Consider the following 21,497-nt stretch of genomic DNA (forward strand, 5'->3'; position numbering starts at 1 on the left):
GGAGTCACGTTTCTCGAGGTTTCCCAGTATGATCGCACTTAAGCATTTCAGAGGCATTTCTAGTGAAGGCTTTTAATTAATGATCTGATGAACTTCTTAAAAGAAAAGCCCAAAGCGCAATTTGACTGCACGGTTGTTATTTGTTTTTACTCCTAAAATACAATTTATCCAGTTTGGAGAACTAAAGGACACGAAGTCAAACAAAACAATATAAGCAAAAAATGAGACTATTTGTACACATGGTCCATTTTCTGCTAGGCTTACGAGGATTTGAAATCATCAGAAAAGTCTCTGGCAAAATCTATTCTAGTCCCAATTTAACTTCTTGTATAGGAAAGCTTAAAATAGTTGACATAGCAAAACTCAACTACTATTACACAGTGTAAAAATCTTCACCCTAGAGATCAGATCTGGCTCAGTTTTTAACACAACCAGCTAAACGCACCTAAAAGCTATATGCTAAGTCAAAAGTGCCTAACCCATTTTAAATTTTGCTCCACGTCTCATAAATGTGGAACTGGGTAAAGACAATAAGAATGGCATAAAAGCAACTGAAGACTTACGAAAAAAGAAATGAGACACTGGAATCATGAGGTGTCATTTCAAATTGCTACCTTACTTCAGTTTAGCAAAGCACAAAATTGACACACTTTATTCAAATATTTTTGTAACCCTAGGGCCAAAGTGTGAAATCTTCTGGTTCAGTTTGTGGTATTAAATTGTGAGTTTCAAGATTTCTAGAACGTAAGCCTTAAGAGGACAATGAACATGTGCACATCAGTACCATACTGAGTCATCACCTTGAGGCCTCTGGTTCCTTCAGTAACATCACTTCCACAGCATCACTGTCTCTTCTTTAATGTTTGATATTTTACCAGGAGAGTGACTAGCAAGTACATTCATAAAAGGCATTTCATTTAAAAATCAATTAGCTACTTTTCTTTCCAAGGAATAGTATACCATACATGAAAAACGACAGTGACTCAAAGGGAAAGCCAAGGAAAAGGCTTGTCTTCTAAACTATGCAGTACTTTTCCCAGGGAAATTAAACAGAGGTTCCACTCATCTTGATAACAAAGTTTCTGGCCATATATTTGCAGAATATCGGACTATTTATGACCATGGGACAGTCTGTAAGCAACCACTAAAAAGTTTACTATTTATGAGCAAACAATTTAACACTAAAACAGAGCTGGCTTTTTGACGATGGCAATTAGCTTCTTCATGTTCCAAACACCAAATAACATTTTCCCATTAATTTTTAAACCGATGTGGCTTTAACTTAAAATAAACTGTACATCAAAAGAATGGAAAATAAACAGCCAGGAACACAATTTGACGAATTGGATTTATTTAGCTTATTTATCTAAACAGGGACCACTGGATCTCTTTAATAGGCTGACAGTTGCACTGGGCTGGTTAATAAAACATTCAACACAGTGTCTTCAGCCAATATAGAAATGCAAATCCCATCAGAAATATTTTATTCATGAGGCAGTAATTTCAGTTACTAGCATAGTTTCTTTTTTAAAAAATGGCACTCTGCAAACAAACAGTGCCATCTAGTGCCATCTAACAATAAAGCCAAATTTGTCATCAGTTTATAATTAATCTCTCAAAATCTTATCTGGTTTTATCTTTGCTCTTTATTTCCTAAGTAAGATCAAAGTCACTGGGCAAAACAAGCAAACAGAAGTTGCTAATAATTTGTTAAGTTATTTAAGAAGGATTATAAACAGAAACAACTGTATGAAAACCAATAAACTACACACACATATAGAGCAAGTTAGCACTGTTTCTGGAAAATATATACTTCATCTACTTGGAAAACTCAAACAACTAGAAATGCCATAAAGTTGTAGCAAAAAATTTGCTCCTTCTGCCATAAAATGGTAACATAGCTACAATTCCAATGATGAAAAATTATTGTTAAGTAGGTAGGAAAAAAACTACAATTGAATTGCAGAATTCAATCAGGAATCTGACATGAACTTAAAAAAAATTTACACGCACATGACTGTGTGGGTGCATATGCACACAGATATCTGCATCAGGACACGCTTCAGCTTTGACAATGACTACAGTGAACATGGAAATTATTTTACAGGTTATAAAATTCTACAGAAGCTAAAGGCAAACACTTTCAAGCCCAAAGTTGTCATCAGAAAAATAGTCACATTGGAAGAAAGTGTCAGAGTTTCCAAAGTGAAGAAAATCTATTAAGATCAACCTCAAATTCAGCACATAGGACTATAAAATCTTTATAAAATCACATAACAATAAAATCTTTAACACATAATATTATTCTAATCAAGTGTACACGATGAGGAGAGAAGGATCAAGAACACGAACCTTTTCTAGGCTCTTGGATAAGGAGGGCAGGGTGATACACAAGCACACATCAGCTCCCAGAAGGCACTAACAACAGGTAAGGATAGATTTTTGGCAAATTCTCTGCCTGCTGGGTCCCTTTCCTGTGTTGGCCTTTGAAATTAACGGGAGCTCTGTGAGAAGACTGACCAAAGTCAAGGCCAGGAATAAGAATCCTATAGACAATGAAGGGCAACTGCATGATGATTTTCTAACAGTTTCACCTAGCAGAGCCTTAGGAATGGAGAACCAACTTTTTAAGAAAATGAATGCAGGCCAGGCCTGTAATCCCAGCACTTTGGGAGGCCGAGGCGGGAGGATCACTTGAGCCCAGAAGTTGGAGACAAGCCTGGGTGACATAGGGAGACCCTGTCTCTACAAAAAGATTTAAAATATAGCCAGCTGTGGTGGCTCGCACCAGTAGTCCCAGCTACTCTAGAGGATGAGGTGAGAAGATCACTTGAGCCTAGGAGGTCAAGGCTACTGTGATCTGTGATTGCACCACTGCACTCTAGCCTGGGTGACAGAACAAGCCCCTGTCTTAAAAAAAAAAGAAAAAAAAAGGAAAGAATGAAGAAAAGAAAATGAATTCAAGAAAGGAAAATAATGGGCATGCACATGCACATAACATATAAATAGAGTAGTACTTTCTCTCTTAAAGGTCATAGTCATATCCAAATAACTAAAAGAAATACTCTTCGGTTTCTGATTAAGAAATGTTAAGTATGTAAAATGGATTTGGGGTAAGGCCAGAATCTGAGAACCATGCACATTTGCCAGCATTACTAACATTAAATGTATCTTCCATGGAAGAGTATCTTACAAAAAGGAATCTCAGTTGTATTTAATTCTAGAGTCTGTAAAATCCCCACAGTCATAAACAACAGTATATTTCTTATATAATTGTTTGTGGATTAAATGAGTAATGCATGTAAAGTACTTAGTCCTGGTTTACCTATGATTTTTATTTTTAAAGTCACATTCTAACACAGAGAAAATATGGAGAAAGAACAAAAGTGATCTGATGAGCCACAATAAAAATGTAGTTCCAGGCATATTTTATTAAGAGCCATAAAACTGTTAATACCCTTTCACTTGGTCATCTGCCTTCTGAGAAACGATCCTAATTAAATAATCATGTTCAAGTATGTCCACTGCAGCACAATAAATGATAGAGGAGGTAAATGGAAATACAGTAAGATTCAAAAAAAGGTTAGCCAACATCATTCAAGGAATATTATACACCCATTAAAATGATCAAGAATTTACAAAAATGGAAAATACTAATGTTACAATCTTTGATTTTAAAAAAATGTGGGATGGGTGTGGTGGCCCACACCTGTAATCCTAGCACTTTGGGAGGCTAAGGTGGGTGGATCATGAGGTCAAGAGCTCACGACCATCCTGGCCAACATGGTGAAACCCCGTCTCTACTAAAAATACAAAAATTAGCTGGACATGGTGGCGCGCACCTATAGTCCCAGCTACTCAGGAGGCTGAGGCAGGAGAATCGCTCAAACTCAGGAGGCGGAGGTTGCAATGAGCTGAGATCATGCCACTGCACTCCAGCCTGGCAACAGAGCGAGACTCTGTCTCAAAAAAGTAATGTGGATCAAATGACCTCATTGTTATGTAAAATGAAACAATAAATTATGCAAGGGAGAAGGGGAGAGAAGATTGGAAAAAACAAACCGAAATAAAAAATATGGTTCTTTGGGGGTAACAGGGCTACTGGTGATTTTTTTTTCTTTTTTACTCTTCTTTATTTTCAGAATATTCTATAATGACCAGGTATTATATTTACACAGAATCAAACAACAAATGTAATTTTTTAAAATATCAGGCGTATTCATTAAGTGTACACAGTAAAGAAAACTTTCTTTTCTGAGGTAGTTCTGTCTAGCCTTTCACATTTCTTTTTAGAATGCACTTATGGTCCTGTAAGAAGGATCGGCTGATGCTACGGTTACCACATACTACCACTGAGACTATCCAAACCTCTAAAACATGTTTTCATGGTTTTCCATAGCTTCCACAGAAATAGAAGTAAAATATCCCAGGAAGTTGTAAGTACAGAAAAGATAAAATGTAAACAGAAGCATACGTTCTTGACCTTTCAACAAAAATCAAAATTTAAATTCATCTTTCTCATTTGAACTTCTTTAGTCTATCTCGGGTTAAAAAAAAAAAAAAAGAATATGGGTACTGGCTTTACTCATAAACTCAGATACTCAAGTTGTCCATTCACCTATGAAAAGAGAGAGTACAGGTAGTATCAGTAAAAGCTTCAAGCTGTTCCACAACATCCTTTGAACCCTGACCTAAGGGACCAACTCCGATAGTCTGCAGGTAGTTGGATTTCTAGGACCATTCAGCCTCACTGCTGAGACTGTCAATAGAAGTGCCATTCTCTGATGTAGACAGCTCTGCACTAGGAGCTGGTCTAACAATCACATCACATAGCCTGCCAAACAGGAAAAGGCAGCATTCGGGCACCACTGACCTGGGATAGAAGTGAACTTGAGACTGGGGCTAAAAAGCTCTTTTTAACATTCATTACGATCTAATCATTCACCCCAAATCCTTCTGCGTATGTCTTAAAGGAAGTTCAGCTTTGTTACAAGAAAAAAGAAATATGCAACTATATAAATCAACCACAAGATGGTGCTAGCATCATAGCACAGTATCAGAGAAGTGAAAAAGCATTCAACACACCATGTCCTCATAACCTTTGGAACCTTAGACTGGCACACCACTTACTTGTTTCTTTCTTTTTCTATTTACTGAGACTTGGTCAAACATTTTATACAATTTTGGGGGGTTTTTGTTTGTATAACTTTAGGGTTTTAAAGTTTGCTTTGATTTTCTTAAGAAGCAAACAGTAATCTTAAACTTGAAAAAATCCTTAACTACATTTTTTTTCCCTCTTGGCTGGTTCATTTTTCTGGAACATTCTGACATGAGAAGGCCCTAACTAACCTCATACCAATGTTGAAGGAAGAAATTACAAGAACAGCTTACAGGGATTCTAATAAAAAAAAAAAAAAAAAAAGTTGTTTTCAAATACCTAAACAGACTATTAAATTTTTGGGGAAACTCGAAGGCGGGCAGGTTGTAAAGGATTATGAAGGGAACAGTAAAATGGGTGCTTAGTTACTGGATTCTGATTCTGGCTCCAGAAAGCAGTATTACTTTAGAGTAAGTCATTTGGTCTCCTTGGTCCTCCATTTCTTCATCTAAAAATAAGGTGATTAGGTTTGACCTCTTCTGAATTTAATATTACTAACTTCCTTTGAGGCTACACAACAAGCCAAAAATGAACAATACAGGCTGTAAGAAAAGAAAAAATCAAGAAGAATGAAATTAGGTAAGTGAACAGAATAATCAGGAATGGTAACAGTATAAATGGGCATGTAAGTATGACCACTAACTTTCCTTAACACCCTCCCACACACACGATGCTGACTGCAAACTACCGCATGAATTTTAAAATCCTTTAAACAGGTATTTAGTCAGTTACAAATTATATTCTATGATAAGCCACTATAATGAAGAAAACCAAAATATGCCACCCCAAAATATACTTCTTTGGCATATTTTTAAGATGGCTATTCAGGGGGCTACAAACACAAGAATGGCTCTGAAAAGCTGGAGATACGCATTTGTAGAGGAAATCAATATTAGTGAAGTAAACAGCAAATGCAAAACAGGCTTTCTCTGAGCGCCCCCACCCTGACCCCTATCAGCTTTACCCAGATCTTGGAAAGATGAACTCACAGGAAAAGGAGACTGAAAGTCTGATGCTCTTTGATTTGATTTGATTTGATTTTTTGAGGCTGAGTCTCGTTCTGTTGCCCAGGCTGGAGTTCAGTGGCACGATCTCAGCTTACTGCAACCTCTACCTCCCCGGTTCAAGGGAGGCCTCGGCCTCCTGAGTAGCTGGGATTACAAGTGTGCGCCACCATGCCCTGCTAATTTCTGTAATTTTAGTAGAGATGGGGTTTCACCATGTTGGCCAGGCTGGTATGTGAACATTGGTATGCGAACTCCTGACCTCAAGTGATATGCCCGCCTCAGTCTCCCAAAGTGCTGGGATTACAGGCGTGAGCCACCGTGCCCGGCACTTTTAAAGGTAACAGAGAAAGCTTTACCACAGGTTCCCATCCATTCTTCTGGGGGGCTGCTGCCTGCGAGGCTCCATCAAGCAGAGCCAAGACAACCGTTGCTTGCCTTCCTCCCCTCTCGCTCTGATAACCTGTTCCCACACTCCAAACCTCTATGCTTTTCTGCACAGTATAAAAACTTCAGTTATCTGGTCCTACTTTGAGTCTCATACTTTGTGTGTGGCCCCTGTACTTATGCACACAAAACATTTTGTTTGGTTTTTCCCATTAATCTGTCTAGTGTCAATTCATTTTAGCATACTTCGACTCGACCCTTGAGAGGGAAAGTTTCAACTTTGCTACAGTAAACAGCAGACTATTACTTTTCATTCTCTGATATATAAAATTATCTGCTGAGGAATTAAGAAACATTAAATCGACACTGAAGTTTCATTTCCTGCCATGGTGGAGGAATTGGTACAAGACAAACCCTCCTGTTCTAAACAACTGTGAACATGGACAAAATGCACGAATCACTTGTTTTCCAAAGTTGGACAACAAGCAATGGAGGAGTGTAATTCCTCAAAGAAGAAAAACATGTGCAATGAGCCCGGCATGGCTCTCAGCCTGGAGGCACTTTCCCGATTGCAGCACATGGAGGGGGAGCCCACAGGGAGTGCAGCAAGTCACTGAACTTAGGAGGCAGACACCGGAGTTAGGACTGCTGGGATGCATCATCAAACATAGCAGGGTAATGGTGAGAAGCAGCCACAAAGAGAAGGAGCTCCAGAAATCGAGAAAGTGGTCCCCTAAGTCTTTGGCTGAAAATGAACTTGAATATGTAGAGGACGAGACCCCACGAGGTCTCACCCCGAGAACAGGTACTGGGGAGTAATGGATTGAATGGATGTTTTAGAGGTTGCCCAGGGCAGAGAGATGGAATTCCAAACAAACATAGGGGAGAGAGCACTTACTAAACACTCCAGTCTTTCAGAAGGAACCCAAGAAAGGCCACACCATAAAAGTAGGGCTACTCTAAACGTGTCCTAACAAAGTCGAACCATAAACTCTGAAAGGACCAATCTGATTTGCAGGTAAATTATCTAACTGCCTGAATAAAGCCTCACATTCTCTAAAGCATGCATTGTCAACAGGAGCAATATCATGTCCACAGAGGCAAAAATTAGTTTTTGGGAGTATGATGAATCTTAAGACATTAAAAAGATGTGTGGCCCTCCAAGGAGCCATAGTACATAAGAGATGTACAGATACAGAATATCTGTGGTATTAAAATTTCATGGGGGAAGGAGTGGGATGATTAGGAAAAACATGTCTAAAAAGTATCCTTAGAGAAGTGATAATGAAAAAAAAGGTTGAGACATACTGTTCTAAAAAACAGTAATAAAATATAGGCTTTATAACAACATAGAGGCCATAACAGCAAGTATAATACAATTATTAGCCATGTGAAGAAGCAATGGTACAGGTCAGAATACCTAGAAATTGACCTGGATTTTATTCAGCAGACAATGAGGACTCTGGGATTTTGTGTAATGGCATGACATATACAGATCAGTGTATTTGAAAGATAATTATGGAGTATGTAGAGGGTTTTGAATGACACAAAAACAGAATTAGGAAATCATACTACAATTATACAGATAGAGAAATCATGAAGGCTTCCAGTAGTAGAGATATTTAGGTGGTAGATCTGCTAATTCTCAATGACGCAGTGGATGTACAAGGTTGAAAAATTAATGATAACTCTGAAGTAACCAGTACTTGTTGAATCTGAGTGTGTTTAAAAGACTCTGGGATAAATAGTAAGAAATATAAACCTGGAGCTACCAAGAGGTCTGGGCTACAAATACCAGTCAGTATAGACGCAGCCATGGAAGGAACGGGAAAGATGATAACACACAGAGGAGGATATGGGAGGAAGTAGTGAGGAAGCCTGAAGGATCCAGGTATCCAAAGGGTAAGCAGAGGAGAACGACGGGCTGGGGAAAGAAAGCGAGTGGACAAATGAGTCAAAGAAAACAGTATTGAGCTGTCCTCTGCCCCTCCCCATGGGCATAAATGCTCCCTCGAAGTCTTGCTATTACAAGGGGCACAGGAGAATGGCTTCAATTGCAATAAACACAGAGCTGAAGAACCATCTCTGCTAGTCTTTCTTGAAATTCAATATTTCTAGATATGGTATGTCAGCATACAAAAGCTATCAAGTATCTTTAAATAGATATTCTCCATTCATTTAAAAAAAGGATTAAATCTATAAAAGAAATAATAATTTAAAAAGGGAGTTATGTCAATATTTTCTACACTCTATTCAAATATATCATGTGAGGTGGTGTGGTAAAATGAAGAAAGCTGTAAAACAGGAATCGAAGGACCATTCACTTCTCAAAGTCCTCCGGTGACTTTTCATCAACCCAGAATAAAAGCCAAGGTCTTTACCACAGCCTACAATGCCGTCACAGATCTTTCCTCTGCTTCCTCTGCAACCACACACGTTTTGTCCTCTCTCACTTAAACCTCAGAGAACACCCGAGCAAAAATGGCCACAATCACCCTGCTGGTCACTCTCTATTCATTTATTCACTTTACTTTATGTAATGTATCTCTACCTGAAATTATACTATGTATGTATTTGTTTGTTGTCTTCCCCACTAGACTTTTCCCCCACTATAATTTAAACTATATGACAACGAGAACTTTATCTTGTTCACCACTGCTGCATTCTAGCACCTAGGACAGTGCCTGACACACCATAGTACTCAAGAAACTCTCGTTGAATGAAATCTATAATTAATCTAAGCTTCTTTGTTCTATCATGTGTAAATGAGGATAGTAATCCATATCTGCTCTGTCCATTCTACACACAATGAAATGAAATAATGTATGTTAAAGTAATTTACAAACTGTAAATCACTATTCAATAGAAGTAGAGGTGGTGAAAGATGTTTCCTAACATGGTAGAAGAAAGCTGTGGTAGCAAATATACATATAAATACATGAATTGTTAATGATAGTCTATATCAAGCTAGTCCAACCCATGGCCAGCAGGCTGCAGGCAGCCCAGGATGGCTTTTTGTGGCCCAACACAAATTCATAAACTTTCTTAAAACATTATGAGGTTTTCTGCGATTTTTTTTTTTTTTTTTTTAGCTCATCAGCTATCATCAGTGTTAGGATATTTTATGTGTAGCCCAAGACAATTCTTCTTCCAATGTGGCCCAGGTAAGCTAAAAAATTGGACATCCCTGGCCTAGAGAATAAATTTTTAGTTTCATAGTTGTTGGTTCCATTTTTTTTTATAATAGAAAATATAGCCCGAAAGGAACACTTATCCAAGTATACAATTTCCAGACACCTAAACGACTTTACCCAGTACTGTACTCTTTGGGAAACAAGAAAGACTAAAGATTGGGTTAGCTGACTTACAAACCACAGAAATAATTTAACTTCTGAAAAAAAAAATTAAGAATAAAAGATTAAAACTGACCTAAACATTACAAACTGAATTGTGTCTCATAAATTCCTATGTCGAAGTCCTGATTCCCATACTGAGAATGTGAGTGTCTCTGGAGATAGGGTCTTCAAAGAGGTGATTACATTAAAATGATGTCATTCGTGTGGGCCTTAATTCAATAGGACTGATGTCTTATATGAGGAAACTGGGACATGGAAACGTGCAGAGGGAAGACATATGAAGACACGGGGAGAAGCCACCTAAGATCAAGGAGAGAGGCCTCGAAAGGAACCACACCTGCCAACACCTTGAACTCCAACTTCCAGTTTCCAGAATTGTGAGAAAACAAATTTCTGTTGTTTAAGTCACCCAGTCTGTGGTACTTTGTTGTTGCAGCCCTAGCAAATTCATATCCTTTGTTTTTCTAGAACCCATAAGAAAAATCTTCAGAAAAGAGTTCCATTAAAAAAAAAAAAAGTTCCCAAAAAAGTTTCATTTTTTAAGCAAGCTAAAATAATCTTTATAAACATGGTATTTTTGCTTTCATCATTTATATTGAAACTTTAACTTCAGTTAGAATTTTCTCAGTATATATCTGAGTTGTTCTTAATCCAATTTTCTCACTATATTTCATATTTTTACTGAGAAAAACTAGCCTTTCACAAAGCAGTTGGAGAAAATTTTACATAGTACAGAGCACAGACTTAGGCATATACATTTATTTTATCAATTTGGGCTCATCATGAGTTTTAATTTGTTTTTTTTAATTAATACGAGCACAGTCTAAAAGGTATCAGAGTTATTGATGTGATCCACCTCAACTTCTCAGGACAACAGCCACTCAAACACAAACCAAGCATGCATAACTGCAAATCACCCTATTTTCAGACTCTGGGAGGGATTTCTACCAGGTCCATTGATGTTGGTCTTACAGTGGAAAAGTATACGGTAGCCTAGAAGGTATAACCTCCAAAAAGCAAAACACCTAAGGCAAGAACTGAGGCGGAAAGATCCTTACACATTGTTGACTTTCCTTGTGAATTTGGGCCCCAGATTCAGAAATACAGCTGATTCATCACCCAACACACGACTTTTGTTGCTCATAGGTAAGACTCAGATCTTTCCTCCCCTGTATCTTTCTTTTTTTAAATGTGAGTCATACGAAATTTCATTAAGTTGCTGAAAACCTAATTTCCTGTGCCAGCCTAAAAGAACCGTTAGTTGTTATTGTGTTAACTTCTTTGTCCTTTCATCATTGGCGGGGTTTTAAAAATATTTTTTATCTATATCTTTTTATTTTTAATTGCAGTAAAGTCACATAACATAAAATTGACCCTCTTAACCATTTTTAAGTGTATGGTTCAGTGGTGTTAAATACGTTCACATTGTTGAGTAACCAAACTCCAGAACTTTTTTTAAGTTTCAGTCTGGCAAAACTGAAACTCTTTGCCCATGAAACAACTCTCCATTTCTCCCTGCCCTCAAGTCCCTGGTAACTACCATTCTACTTTCTGTTTCTATGAATCTGACTACTCCAGATACCTCTTGTCAGTGGAATTATGTAGTATTTGTCTTTGTGAGTGACTTATTTCACATAGCATAATGTCCTCGCGGTTCATTCAAGTTGTTGCATGTGTCAGAATTTCTTTTCTTTTTTAAGGCTGAATAATGTTCCATTGTATGGATATACCACATTTTGTTTATCCATTTATTTAACAATGGATGCTTAGGTTGCTTCCACCTCTGCGCTATTGTGAAAATGCTGCTATGAGTATGGATGTGCAAATCTCTCTCTGAGACTCTGCTTTCAATTTTTTTTTGGACATATACTCAGGAGTGGAATTACTCAGCTGTATCTTTTCTACTCCTATTAATGTCTAATTACTAACAACTTTAACATTATGTCTTTACATTTATATTCTTAAATTTGCTATAAAGCAGATAAAGTTGAAAGCCAGATATATAGGAAGACACAGCTAAATATTCTCATGAACAATTAATATAAAGGATCACAAATAAATTATCAATTGAAAGTGGTTTATTTTATCTTTTGGGGGAAGGGTATAATATATCCTATTAAGAATCTAATAAAGTCTATGGAGTTTATCCCAGGAAAAAATACACATGGAAACATGCATCCAAAAATACAGATATGCTTTCAGGAGATTATGAGCCCCTGAAGTCCAGGAGCCTCAAATGTACAGGCTGCATCTTAAAGGCCAGAAACCCTGAAAGGCCAGAAACTGAGTTTCAAAATTTTAATAAATGCTAAGTACCAGTAATACCATTCACACTCAGAGGGCTGCATGACTTGGATCCATTTGTGAGTCATTAATCCAATATACCTTAAATTCCACCATTAGCTCTCTCTAGAACCATTTTTTAGATCCCTAACTCATAAAGAATGAAAGCTGTTACTTGTCTTCTACACGAGCCCAAAAGACTGTGCATTTAATGCTGACTGAGGCATGAGAAGGAAACAATAAAAAAAAAAAAAGTAAATATGACAAAGGGTCGAATTTGACTCACAAAATCTGTTTCAAGTTTTCCCATTTCTTGTTTGTAGCTTCTCATTCTGTTGCTGTACATCCCTCGACTTTGGGGTGGTATCTCTCGGACTTCCAAATCCATCTGTTCAAGCTAGAAGGGGGAGAGAAAAATGTGATTTAAACCACATTGTTACTCTTATTTGAACAAATGTTTACGGCTGAAAGGATCTAATTCCAGTTCCTCATTTTTGTAGTTGAACAACCAGGCTCAGGGTGCTGAATGATCAAATAACACTGAAACTACTTTTACTCTTAATTTTTGTTTAGTTCAACAATTCTGAGTACTTGCCAAGTGACACACATAGTGCTCAAGTACATGCTTTGTTAAAACATACACATTTGGCCGAGCACAGTGGCTCACGCCCGTCATCCTAACACTTTGGGAGGCCAAGGCGGGTGGATGACTTGAGGTCAGGAGTTTGAGACCAGCTTGGGCAACATGGCAAAACCCCGTCTCTGCTAAAAATACCAAATTAGCTGGGCATGGTGGTGGGCACCTGTAATCCTAGCTGCTCAGAAGGCTGAGGCAGGAGAATAGCTTGAACCTGGGAGGCAGAGGTTGCAGTGAGCTGAGATTGCACCACTGCACTCATTCCAGCCTGGGTGAGAGAGCAAGACTCCATCTCAAAAATAAAAAATAAAATAAAATAAAATAAAATAAAATAAAATAAAATAAAAATAAAATAAAATAAAATAAAATCTAAAATAAAATAAAATAAACAAATTAACCCAAACATTCTTAATAATTTGATTTCAATATACTTGGAATAGTCCATCATTCAATCTAACCGGGTTTTGTCTTCTGACCATTAACCTCCACAACTATGGAAAGATAAAGTAAGCTATTATTTTCCATGGGTAATCCATGAAACAAGCCAAGCCTTATTTGGTGACCTTTATTCTGGCAGGTGTTTTCTAATTAGGAAAATCACATACCAACCAACATGTGATCTTTACCTTCATCCTAACTCCCAATACTTTATAACCACATTGATATGGCATTAAATGGATACAGTAATATGCTAAATTACATATAGCTCAGTGAAATCACAGCAAGGCGCTTTTTCTTTTTTTTAAACAACCTGCTATCAGATAACACTTTGGATACAACACAGAAGAGTTTAATTGGCAGCAATGCAGAAATACTATAATGGTTTAGGCACAGGCTTTGAAGCCAGACTCTTACGTTCACATTATAGGCTCTACTACTTATTAGTCATGGAATCTTGAACAGGTTTCTTAATGTCTCTGTGCCTTATTTTTCCCACTTATAAAATAGTGTCTTTTTCACAGAGCAGCTGTGAAAATTAAATGAGGCAATTCCTATAACGTACTTAGAACAGTGTCTCTTACTTGACAATTGCTAGATTAAAATTAACTCTAGTAATGATGATTGCAAGTGATGAAGAACATACAGCAAGCACTATACAAGATAGCAGAAGTGGCTTACTTGTAGTTGCCATTAAAAAATAAAAACCAGGCCGGGCGCAGTGGTTCACGCCTGTAATCCCAGCACTTTGGGAGGTCAAGGCAGGTAGATCACCTGAGGTCAGGAGTTCGGGACCAGCCTGACCAACAAGGTGAAATACCATCTCTACTAAAAATACAAAAATGAGCTGGGTGTGGTGGCAGGTGCCTGTAGTACCAGCTACTCGAGATGCTGGGACAGGAGAAATTGCTTGAACCCGGGAGGTGGAGGTTGCAGTGAGCTGAGATTGCGTCACTGTACTCCAGCCTGAGCAATGGAGCGAGACTCTATGTCAAAAAAAAAAAAAAAAGAAAAGAAAAACCAGTAACAACAACAAATTGGCCCAGGCCATGTCTGATAAAATCACATGTAGTTTACCTTTTAAAGCTTTCTAATAAGTTCCTTCCAGAACCCTATCAGTTTATCACTAATAAAACCTGTATTCAGGGTTAGCGACTGAATAACTATAGTAGCATACAGATAAACCAGACAACCACCTTTCAATTAATAGGCCTCAATTTATTATAAAGAAAAAAGATAATTTTAATTAGCCTTGATTTAAACAGGGATAGTTTAAATGATTATGTCTCAATATAAATGAGAAGCACCAATAAATAAAATCATTACTTAGCAAGACAATTATTTAAAACAACTCTCTGAAATAATTGATTATTTAGTTCTAACAAGGTAAACAGGATCATCCGGAAAAATAACTGCAAAAATACATGCATGCCCAAATCTGAGACTTAAGTATGTTTTTGTTGAAGATATTTTACATGGATACTAAAAACTAAATTAAAAGTAAGAAAGAAGAAGGAAACACACAACAAGCACTTAAAATGAAAGCAAGAATGAGGTAATGTGCACTTGTTCCATGTTATCACAGCATTTATGTGGCCAATGCAGAGTGGGAAAAAAGATCATTGCAAGATGTTTAGTGTCCAAGAGACTAATACAAACCAGATGTTCAGGAGAAACACAATTAATCCCAATAGTCAAATCAAAAAAGTTTTTCTCTCAAGGTCCTCATCAAAAGGGCAGTATGGGCTGGGCAAAGTGGCTCACACCTGTAATCCCAAAACTTTGGGAGGCCAAGGTGGGTGGATCATCTGCGGTCAGGAGTTCAAGACCAGCCTGACTAACACGGTGAAACCCTGTATCTACCAAAAATACAAAATTAGCCGGGCGTGGTGGTGCATGTCTGTAATCCCAACACTTTGGGAGGCTGAGGCGGGCAGATCACTTGAGACCAGGAGTTCAAGACCAGCCTGGTCAACATGACAAAACCCCCTCTCTACAAACAAACAAGCAAAATTAGCCAAGTGTGGTGTTGCTCGCCTGTAATCCCAGATACTTGGGGCACTGAGGCATGAGAATCGCTTGAGCCCAGGAGGCAGAGGTTGCAGTGAGCCAAGATTGTACCACTGTACTCCGGCCTGGGTGACAGAGTGAGACTCTGTATCAAAAATAAAATAAAGAAGAAAAGCAACACACTCATATAGGGACACAATGCATAGTAACAAGTGAGTCATGCTTGTAGTAGTTGGCTTTTAAAATCCCAAATTAAGACACAATACTTTTAGTCCTTTTTTGCTCCATGTTTTACTAATTTATTTATATAAAAAAGTAGTTGATGAACCAGAGCTCTGGGTTTAGCAAACTAGGAGCAAATATTTACTCTATGACTTAACAAGATTTGGGACCTCCAATAAGTTACTTCATCTTTCTAAGTCTCAGTCTCCCTATCCATAAAATAGGAGTAGTAACAGTGTTGAGAATTACTTGGCCAAGGTTCTCTCATGCTCCTACATGTCTTGCCTGGTATGTCAAGAATACAAGGTCCTGAGCACTCTATCTGAGCCATTTTTCAGGATTGTGTTTGCAGGGAGCTCAGGGAGAGGAAATAATGTGTCCCCCTGGGACAAACAACAGCCTTGCTTATAGGCTGCTAGAAAGTGGCACATTTTCTAGGCTCTCATTCCATTCCTCTAAGGCATTCTAATGCTGTTGTAAGCCTGCCTACAACATCTAGGCCTGCCTGCATCACCACTGTGGGAATTCAAACTCAGGAACTGATGCAACCAGCCTGAAACACTGGCAACTGCTTTTGTTGTGGATAATAAAAATCTTTTGTATCTGACCTAGGAGTCTCATGTCTTCTCTAGTCATCTATGAAACTGTAGCAAGCTCACTTGAGAGCTTGCAAATAGGAGAAAATACCAGACCCTTTATCATTTTTGACAAATAATATTGTCTCACATGGTTATTGAGAAAATTAAATATTATAAAGCAAGTAGAATTTTTAATCCAGTGTCTGGTATCCAGTATGCCTTTATCCAGCATTAGCTATTTACAGCTGTTATGAAACGTATTATGATGGAATAAAAATCAGAGACAGATATTTAATGAATCACCTTTACTAAGAAGAATAAAATCCCAAGAAGCTATTAAAATCTCTTCAATTTAAAAACTGACAAATTCTGAATTATAAAATGCCAATCAGCAATGCTTCACATTTCCACAATGTATAAAACAGGCTAGAGGAAGGCATTAGCTGAAATGGCTCTGGCTGTGTGTTAAAATACATTACTGTCTGTACATACCAGTTCTTTCGCTTCTTCAAGCTGTTTCTCCACATTTGCAACCATCTGTTTCTTTTCATCTGAAATAAACAATAATACCAAGAAATTGCTAAAGATATGAATAAATTTAATATTTTAAAACTTCAATGTTTATATGCCTTTCTCTTTTCTGGCCAATCAGATTACAGAACATAAGGCCAAAGAGCATATCATTCTTTGGTGGGTTCGAAACCACTTCAAGCCACTGATTCTAGGCTATCTAGAAATATATAATCCGATAGAGTACCTAATTATTAAGAGATACCATTTTTAAGAGAGACACATTTTTAAGAGAGACTAAACATTATGTTGCCCTTTAGGAGAGACTAAGTTAACAAGAGCAGATTTGTGCTGGCCTGAGGAATCTGTGAAGTCACAACTTTAATAAATTGGGAATAACTGATTTGTTAATACAATTTAAAAGTCATACACAAAAACATTGCCTAAAACTGGGCAAAAACAATCCTTTAAAAATTGTACTTTCAGTAGCATGGAGAATCATGATTCTCCATGGAATAAATATTTGAAGTTAGGACTACTGATTCCAAACTGAAAGCTACTATCTCACTCAATGGTTATGGGATCCTGGGCAAGAAATTTTTCTTTCTTTTTTTTGAGACTCAGTCTGTACTCTCTAAAATGGAAAAAAAATATATCTATCTACTAGATTACTTTTAGCTCCAATAAGCTTGATGCAAGTGACATCACTTTAATATTATAAAGTGCTAAGTCTCTGTATGTGGTTTATTTTTCTAATACAATCAAGTTATAACCCAACTGTAATTCCCTTCTCTAGGAGAGAGATGTCCTGGCAGACCATTTCAGAAAGCTTTCCCATACCCTCATTCCAACCAGTCAGCCTATTTGTTCACATACCCTAGTTAAGTTTCATGCAAACCAAATGTATTGAACATCTCTAGTTTTTGTCTGCCTGCATCCTTCTCTTCTCAGGCAACAGCCCCTACTCTCTTCAAAGGCCCCCTTCCTCACCAAGCGGGACAATGAAAATGCTATCTTCATAAAGACTCTGCTTCTTCAGTCACAGTGAGTGACCTGGCAAATGACAGGCATCTAATCCTAGCTGGGCTAATCTTAGTAACTCAATCCTTTGGCCACATCCATCTGGGGGTTGGGTGGTGGGATAGGCATATATGAACCAGGGAGAAGAATCAAAGTTCTAGAGCAAGGGGAAAGTCTTTTCCTCTCTCCTGGTAATGAGAAAATGAGCCTAGAAGCTGCTGGCATCCATTGGTCTAGCTCCAAGAAGAAAGCAAGCAAGCAGTGGCTGAAAATAAATCCTGCATTTAAAATGAAACACAACTGAGAGACAAAGAGAGAGAGAGAGAGTTCCTGGCTTGAAATAACTGAAATGGCTTGACTTTATAAAAGCTTGACTTTACCATAGTTTGGTTGCTTGAGCCAAGAACTTTGTTGTTCTTTGTTTAAAACTGGGTTTATGTCACACAGGAGCCTAATGAGATTGACTAACACAACAGACTAGAAAAGTCATGAAGCTTGAAATGGGCACAACACCTACCAGCTGACCAGCCTTCGGAAGGACAACCAATCCTAAGTGGGGAAGCTTTAGTAGAAATTATTATTTCACTGGCCAGGTGCAGTGGCTCACACCTGTAATCTCAGCACTGTGGGAGGCTGAGGCGGATGGATCACGAGGTCAGAAGTTTGAGACCAGACTGGCCAACATAGTGAAATCTCGTCTCTACTAAAAATACAAAAAATTAGCTGGGTGTAGTGGCGGGCACCTGTAATCCCAACTACTTGGGAGGCTGAGACAGGAAAACTGCTTGAACCCAGGAGGTGGAGGTTGCAGTGAGCCGAGATTGCACCACTGGACTCCAGTCCAGGCAACAGTACGGGACTGTATCTCAAAAAAACAAAAAAAAAAAATTATTTCACTAAGACAATGATTAGATTATTAGTAGATTCTGCTAATCCTAACCCTTTCCCTTTGTTATCCCCAAACTATAGAGGGGAAACAGTTGTCACATAAGGTGTTTCATGTGTACTCACAATATTTCTCCCTAAGAAAAATATGCGTTTGGGATTAGAATTCCACTTAATTTTCCCTCCTTGAAAAGTTAAATCTACACATGGCCAGATTAAATATTTAATAGATGATCCCAAATTTATTTGCTTCTGGGACATTTCAATCCTTTCAGTATCTTCACACAGTTACAGTTAGAATAACACTATATTTTTGTAATAGAGAAAAATATAAAAAAAGACAGGCCTATCTTGGATCAAAAGTGAGATGGTGTATTTACACATCAGGAGGAACATCCTATTCTCTTTAATGTATTCAGTTGATAGGAAAATCCATGCCATGGACCTCCAGGACTAATAAGCATCAGTTTTTCTCATTAGCAAAACAAAACAAAGAAAGAAGCCTCCCTTGACCTGTATTCCCCTTTGCTAATATTCCTCTCCTTTCATCACCAGCCAATTTTCTTGAAAGCAAGGGTACAGACTCTGTTTCCCTTCCTCATCTTCCCCTCCACTTCCTGTAAACTAACTACTGCCCCCACCATTCCACTGAAATTACTCTTACTACATTAATAACCCTTCCTTTACCCAAACTAATACACATTCTTAGGTCCTGTTTTTATTTCATCTTGTGGCTTCTTACACTTTGCTCCTCCCATCCTATAACTTTCTCCTCTACTGGCTCCCATGGCACCCTGATCTGGTAATTCTCCCAAACGCTCACTCCTGTCTCACGGTCCTCTGCTAGGCACTGTATTTTTCAGGCCATCTTTTAACCACTGATGTTTCTTGGAGTTCAGTCCTTGCCTTTCTTATGACCATCATCTATGTCTCTGGGCAATTTCATCCATTTTAAAACTATCATATTATGTATTTATGATCCTAAATCTTTATCTCTAACACTGATATATTTCCAGGCCTTCAATCCTTTAATCCCAATGCTTATGCCCATCTCCACCAGGCCCACCTGGCAAACCTTTATGCAAAACTCTCTTCAGAAATCATCACTTCTTTGAAGGCAACCCAACATAAGAGTTAATCACTCTCTTGTACATAAAATACGTATAACTCTTATGTCATCCTAATGATTTATCCCTCACATGAACAACCTTTCAGCTTAGCAGGGCTCTGGGAAGACAAGAGCCATGTCTTAATCATCTTCATAGTCCTACACTATAATGAACTTGGCATATACAATCAGTTTTCAAAAAATGAAGGTAAGTTAAATAAATAACGCAGAACAGAGCAACAATTTGCAAAAGAAGCTATGCTACTAACCGCCTTGGTTTCCCTGCCCCCTCTCCCATTTAATCTTCCTAAAATTTCGCTTTGATGGATCAGTTGAGCTTAGCAGTTAAGATCCTCGACATTCCAGAGCCAAGCATCCTTTCCAACTTTATTTCCAACTACAAGCTTTCTCGTATGCAGTCTACAGACAGACTGTTCATTGCCACCCAAACAAATCTTGTTTTTTCTTCTCTAAATCTTTGTTAAGCTACCATTTAGGGTTCTTTGGCTGAATGCGACAGAAGTGATTCTGGCTAAACTAAGCCAAAAAAGAGAATTTGTTAGAATAATGTGGGGTGGCTCACAGAATCAATGGACAAAAATGAGCCACCCAGTTTGGGAAAGACAGTATCAGGAGTAGCTCAGGGTACCAAGGGAATAGGAACATACAATCTCTGCTGAAGAAAAGTCTTGAGCAGCTCTATTCTCTTTCCTTGGTTCATCCTGATCAAATTCCTGGCAAAAAGTCTATGAATGTTCTTGCTTGGGTAATATGTTCATCTCTTGACCTACAGAGGGCAGGGCAGTCTGTCAGTTCTATTAAGACTGGAATAAGGGGGTTTAAGTAGTTCCTCAATACGAAATTGAGTAGATAGAATGAAAGCTGCTGGGTGTAACAGATGCCCACTGCATCCATGTATGGCAACCTCTTATAATATAGTCTTTCCCTGTTTCTGTCTGTCCAAACCCCACCTATCCTTCTGGGCAAGCTCCTGAGACATAACCTCATCTCCTTTGAATTCCTAGAGTTCTTTGCTTGGCTCTAGGGGGTCTAACGGTCATTAAAAACAAGGTTCTGCAGTTTCCTCTTTATTATTATTATTTTTTTGAGATGGACTCTCGCTTTGTCGCCCAGCCTGGAGTGCAGTGGTGCAATCTTGGCTCACTGCAACCTCCGCCTCCCAGGTTCTAGTGGTTCTCCTGCTGCAGCCTCCCGAGTAGCTAGGACTACAGGCATACGCCACTACACACAGTTGATTTTTGTATTATTAGTAGAACGAGGTTTCACCATGTTGGTCAGGCTCGTCTTAAACTCCTGACCTCCAGTGATCCACCTGCCTCGGCCTCCCAAAGTGCTGGGATTACAGGTGTGAGCCACTGCGCCCGGCCTGCAGTTTCCTCTTCAGGCTCATCTCTGGCTCCTTGAAGGCAGAGACTACTCTTGACAAATCGTGTCCAATCTCTGTATTTAGCATAGAGAGCTGTACATGGTAGGGGCCATTAAGTGCTTACAGAATGAATAATTCAGTCTTAGCAGCCGCAACATACTTATTAGTCACAGAGAAACTGAGGGGAAAAGACTGGGGCAAATCTTCCCATATGAATGACAAATTTCCCTTTACAAAAAAAATAATTAAATTGGGATAGAGGTGGAATTAACACAACTAGATCTTTTTTTTTTTTTCCATAAAATTCATTTCGTGATGGTGCTGTCAGAAACAATGATGGAACTGAGACATTCTTTGATTGGTCCTTATAGTGTTCCTCATGTTTTTAAGAAGACAAATCTTAAAAGTGATTGATGATTTAGGGGTAAAGTATGAAGAAGGAAGGGAGGGAGAGAGGGGGGAAGGAAGGAAGGAAGGAAGGAAGGAAGGAAGGAAGGAAGGAAGGAAGGAAGGA

The 21,497-nt window shown here is 38.3% G+C and overlaps 1 protein-coding gene across 3 annotated transcripts in view; it reads right to left on the minus strand.

Moving 5' to 3' along the window:
• The window catches only part of VTI1A (vesicle transport through interaction with t-SNAREs 1A), a 379,151-nt gene that overhangs the window by 349,167 nt on the left and 8,487 nt on the right, over positions 1-21,497 (minus strand). For all 3 annotated transcript variants that reach the window (XM_011967525.1, XM_011967522.1, XM_011967524.1), the window contains exons 2-3: positions 16,566-16,624; positions 12,475-12,585 (exon numbers count right to left, since the gene is read on the minus strand). In XM_011967525.1, the coding sequence (XP_011822915.1) occupies positions 12,475-12,585; positions 16,566-16,624 (170 nt within the window). The remainder of the gene's footprint in view (positions 1-12,474; positions 12,586-16,565; positions 16,625-21,497) is intronic.

The sequence above is a fragment of the Mandrillus leucophaeus genome, unplaced genomic scaffold (assembly GCF_000951045.1).
Source record: "Mandrillus leucophaeus isolate KB7577 unplaced genomic scaffold, Mleu.le_1.0 Scaffold80, whole genome shotgun sequence".
Classification (NCBI taxonomy): Eukaryota; Metazoa; Chordata; class Mammalia; order Primates; family Cercopithecidae; genus Mandrillus; species Mandrillus leucophaeus.